The 5,647-nt window shown below is 43.5% G+C and overlaps 1 protein-coding gene across 1 annotated transcript; it reads left to right on the top strand.

Annotated features, from left to right (window-relative positions):
• The first annotated feature begins 29 nt into the window (after positions 1-29).
• On the top strand, positions 30-1,804 carry LOC123172654 (inorganic phosphate transporter 1-2). Its single transcript, XM_044589599.1, has one exon. The coding sequence runs from the start codon at positions 30-32 to the stop codon at positions 1,605-1,607; it is 1,578 nt and encodes a 525-aa protein (XP_044445534.1). The 3' UTR covers positions 1,608-1,804.
• Positions 1,805-5,647: the final 3,843 nt, after the last annotated feature.

The raw sequence follows: 5,647 nt of genomic DNA, 5'->3' as shown, positions 1-5,647 counted from the left end.
GAAGTTTAGTTGAGAGATCGCCGGCGGCCATGGCGACTGAACAGCTCAACGTGTTGAAAGCACTCGATGTTGCCAAGACGCAACTGTACCATTTCAAGGCGGTCGTGATCGCCGGCATGGGCTTCTTCACGGACGCCTACGACCTCTTCTGCATCGCCCTCGTCACCAAGCTGCTGGGGCGCATCTACTACACCGACCCTGCCCTCAACGAGCCCGGCCACCTCCCGGCAAACGTGTCGGCCGCCGTGAACGGCGTGGCCCTATGCGGCACACTTGCCGGCCAGCTCTTCTTCGGCTGGCTCGGTGACAAGCTCGGCCGCAAGAGCGTCTACGGCTTCACGCTCATCCTCATGGTCCTCTGCTCCATCGCGTCCGGGCTCTCGTTTGGACACGAGGCCAAGGGCGTAATGGGGACGCTATGTTTCTTCCGCTTCTGGCTTGGCTTCGGCGTCGGCGGCGACTATCCTCTGAGCGCCACCATCATGTCGGAATATGCTAACAAGAAGACCCGCGGCACCTTTATCGCCGCTGTGTTTGCCATGCAGGGGTTTGGCATCCTATTTGGTACCATTGTCACGATCATCGTCTCGTCCGCATTCCGACATGCATTCCCTGCACCGCCATTCTACATTGACGCCGCGGCGTCCATTGGCCCGGAGGCCGACTACGTGTGGCGCATCATCGTCATGTTCGGCACCATCCCGGCCGCCCTGACCTACTACTGGCGCATGAAGATGCCCGAAACTGCGCGGTACACAGCACTCATCGCCGGCAACACGAAGCAAGCCACATCAGACATGTCCAAGGTGCTCAACAAGGAGATCTCAGAGGAGAATGTGCAGGGTGAGCGTGCCACTGGTGATACTTGGGGCCTCTTCTCGCGACAGTTCATGAAGCGCCACGGGGTGCACTTGCTAGCGACCACAAGCACTTGGTTCCTGCTCGATGTGGCCTTCTACAGCCAGAACCTGTTCCAAAAGGACATCTTCACCAAGATCGGGTGGATCCCGCCGGCCAAGACTATGAATGCATTGGAGGAGTTGTACCGCATCGCCCGCGCCCAAGCGCTCATCGCGCTCTGCGGCACCGTGCCCGGCTACTGGTTCACCGTCGCCTTCATCGACATTATTGGGAGGTTTTGGATCCAGCTCATGGGATTCACCATGATGACCATTTTCATGCTCGCAATCGCCATACCTTACGACTACTTGGTGAAGCCAGGGCACCACACCGGCTTCGTCGTGCTCTACGGGCTCACTTTCTTCTTCGCCAACTTCGGCCCCAACAGCACAACCTTCATTGTGCCAGCCGAGATCTTCCCTGCGAGGCTCCGGTCCACATGCCACGGTATCTCTGCCGCTACCGGTAAGGCGGGCGCGATCATCGGCGCGTTCGGGTTCCTGTATGCGTCGCAGGACCAGAAGAAGCCCGAGACCGGCTACTCACGGGGGATCGGCATGCGCAACGCACTCTTTGTGCTCGCAGGCACAAACTTCCTGGGCCTGCTCTTTTCCTTGTTAGTGCCAGAGTCTAAGGGCAAGTCGCTCGAGGAGCTCTCCAAGGAGAACGTCGGCGACGACGACACCATTGCTCCGACTGGTGTCTAGAGACATGCAGGTGTACTTGCACAATCGTGCATTGTTGGTGTGCTTGATTTGCTTTTTTGTGTTCTATTTTTGTTTTCTTTGCCGCGACCACTTTCTAAATTTCTAGTGTTGTAATGGTGACAATGTAATGCGTACACTGTAACAGTGATTCAAATTCCAATTCTGAAAAAAAATAAAAATATCATTTGTACTCCCTCCCATTGTTTCCCATGTCATCAATTATATTTAAGGTTTTAATACATACTGTCAATCATATTGTCTTCTTCAACGTGCACTTCGTTGTAGCCAATGACAAGTTGGACAACACATACACGCAAGTAATATGGTTATTATCCACACAAGGAGCTCTATCATTGTATTCCTCTCTTAAACATTGAGAAGGAAAGAAAATTCTACTCCCTTCGTCCCATAATGCCAGACGTTTTTTGATACTATACGTTTTTTGACACTACATTAGTGTTAAAATACGTCTTATATTATGAGACGCAGGGAGTACTTTTGGTCTTCACACATTAGATCGATTAACTTATACTACCCAACGCCTGGAAGATGACAATAACCGCAGTTTTTTTGTCATTTTGAACATGAAAATAGGATGGATGCCAATAGATTAATTCTTAGGGCGTCTATGATACAACCATGTGATTTTCCTGAAGATATTTCTAAAGTTGGCTCAGTTTTCTATACTACTTAAATTGTATGAATCTCATTAATATTCTAGACTAATTTGTATTTTCTCATTTCCTTTTACTGTCTACTGGATTTATTTCCCTCCTGAAAAAACGTTATTTAGAAGTACCTTAAAACTAGTAAAATTCATGGGTTAAGGTTTTAGCTTTGATACGTGTAATCCAAATTCTGCCAGTAGTTGAGAGTAAACATTTCCTTTTTGCTTTAAAAGATGAATCTGTTGTGAAATGGAAGATGTGAAAGCTATAAGTATACCTCTTCTTTCACCTTTAATCATGAATGTTCTCTTATACTCCAGTGTAATCATCTTAACTTGCTCAAGAAAATAATGAGTAGCCAAATGCCCAAATATCTTCAAGAGGCCAACTAACTAAATTGTTAGGGCCCACCAGGTTAAGGGACATCCAGTGAGCTAAAAGTCCACTATTTTTCTATGAGTTGACAGATGTATTTGAATCAATCAGTCATGATACTCACTGGAAGTAGTATGAGATCGGATCATTGAACCAGACCGTACCAAAGTACCCCCTCCGTAAAAAAATATAAGAACTAAAAGTCCACTATTTTTCTACGAGTTTAGATCACTATTTTAGTGAACTAAATGCTCTTATATTTATTTACAGAGGGAGTACTAGCGAGAATATGATGACCACAGAATACACATAATGTTCCTGTCGCAGCCGACCTCCTGACTTTTCTACTATGTATACTTTTATGGTAAGCCAATTATAATCCCATCAAAGTATGTTGAATTCATAATAGTGAGAACTGCCAGCACCTTAATAATCATGGATTATCTGTTGAACAACTGTACGAACAACAACTTAATAGTTGGCTTGCTCAACATCCAGCTGCTGCAGACAATGGCAATGCTTGTGGTAGCCAAGGTGTTGACATTCATGATGTTGATGTTCAGATTGAAGTTGTGTGTGTGTGTGTCGGGGGGGATGGCATTTTATCTTGGAAAAGGAGGAATGCATCTGAATGATGCAGGCAATCATATTATTAACAAAAATATCGCACAAAAGGTCTGTGATACAAAACTCTCTCTCAAAGGAGCCAAAGTAAGGTCAAAAATAAATTTGCCAGAACCGACGAAAATAGAACAAGATGGCTAAACACCTAGTCTATTTTTGGACCATCATCCAAACCAGTTGTAAATATTCCGTGCTATCGTCTCCCAAAGTTCCACCCAATAGACATATGCTCCTTGGCTTCCGCATGACTGAGTAAGGACCACGTACTGACCTAAGATGTGGCTCTATATATGACCTATAAATTTTTTATGAGAGGTAAAAATCATGTCGTTTCTGCAGTTCCATATCGCCCATAGTAATGTACATACTCCTATCCGAATATGTCCTGCAATACTCGGCTTCACTCCATCTAGCCACAATCCAAATAATGTGTTAATACTAGACGGAGGGATAACATTGAAGGCCACTTGAATCGTACGCCATAGGAGTTTGGCGAGCGGACATTTGAGAAAGAGGTGTTTTATATTCTCATCCTGATCACAAACGCAACATTGCTTACTACCCTCCCATCTTCGCTTGGCTTAGTTGTCCTTTGTAAGAATTACTTCCTTGTGAGCGAACCCCATGAATATCTTGATTGTCAAAGGGACTTTAATCTTCCAAATATGACTTGATTTTGGAATTGGACCAGAGTTTATTAGGTCTAGATACATAGACCCGAGGGAAAATATCCTATTGATGGATAGTTTTCAGTGAATCATGTTTGGCTCATTAGAGAGGTGAACATGCATAAACCTCCGCACGAGATGTAACTAGCTATCCCATCAGTCGCCTACTACAGACCTTCTAAACTGGATATTCAGGGGAACAATATGTAATATTGTAGCCACATAAGCTTCCTTATGTTGCACAATATTGTACAGAGAAGGATACTGTGTGGCCAATGGCGTCTCCCCTAACCAAGTATCCTCCCAGAATCTAGTTGTGTTACCGTTACCAATGATAAATTTGGTTATGTGAAAGAAGGCAACTCTCGTTCTCATTAACCCATTTAAAAATGTCAGCCCATTTAAAATTGACACGGCTAACATTTGGTTTGAATAATGCAACTAATTACTTATGTAATTGTCAAGAATGATGATGATGTGTTGTATACAGTGAGCCATACCTCATAGTTATGAAAATGACATTTTGGAGTGAGTTTCTTGAAACATTAAGTTAAAAGAAGATAGTGAGTTTCTGAAAGATATGGAACACCCGGAATGCCCATGCATTTCGCTCCATCGACACTCACTCAGCAAATACTCTCAGACTTATGATCTCTGATTTGGATTTGTGGTGGCATAGAGTCTGTAAGGCTATTGCCAAGGAACATGCTTTCTCACAACGTGCGTTGCTCTCCTCACGCGCCTGCATGGCTATGTAATTCCTATGTAATTCTGCTACAACTGTAATCGGCCTTGGCTGCATTACACTTTGACAAATTTATTCAGGTGGGGGAACCCCCCCTCCCCACCCCACCCAACGTGATTACTAAAAAAGAGAGGATAGTATATATGTGGATTTGTTGAAACATTAACTTAACCATAAGTCCTCTCCTGTATATTGGTGGATAGTTGCATGAAAGTGCCATCTTGGAGTAAAGTTTTCTTGAAACATTAATTTAAAAGAGGAGATAGTATGGTCAAACGACAATAAACTAAAAATGTCAACCCATTTAAAATTGACATGGCTTGCATAATTCAACTTATTAGTTATATAATTGTCAAGTGTGATGATGATATAGATTGTATACAGTGAGCCGTATCTTGTTGTCATGAGAGGTTGCTTTCAGGAAGTAATGTTAGCTGAGTTTGCAGCTAATAAGTAACAATGGCGCCTTAGATTATGGACCTTAAGCATAAGTCATCTCCTGTACATGTATAGTTGAATGAAAGTGACATATTCGGGTGAATTTCTTGAAACAATAGCTTGTGCAACTATCAGGTATTAGGGAACCACACTTATTAGGAAAGTGTGGTCGTGGTTCATATTGTTTTGCTTTTATTGTACCGAGGGAAATCAACTGTGTTTCTGATGGATAAGCTATGGCTGTTACATTCTAGAACAAATGCTAGCCAGGTTTATTGACTTTTAAGGTATCGTGGAGAGTTTAGAATGATACCTAAGTTACCTAAACTCTATTATTACAGGGTGGTTGCTCAAATAAACATTTCATCTAACACAATGATATGTTTTGTTTAGAGCACGATTAAGGAAAATGATTTAGCGAGAAAATATGTACAGTTCGTAGGTTCTAGCACTAGTAGAAAAGGGGGCTTTTGTCCCGGTTCACACCAACCGGGACTAAAGAAAATTTTATAATTTTTTTTT

Source organism: Triticum aestivum, unplaced genomic scaffold (genome assembly GCF_018294505.1).
Source record: "Triticum aestivum cultivar Chinese Spring unplaced genomic scaffold, IWGSC CS RefSeq v2.1 scaffold186729, whole genome shotgun sequence".
Taxonomy (NCBI): Eukaryota; Viridiplantae; Streptophyta; class Magnoliopsida; order Poales; family Poaceae; genus Triticum; species Triticum aestivum.
The sequence above is the reverse complement of the archived record's forward strand: the minus strand, read 5'-3'. Positions and strand labels throughout refer to the sequence as shown.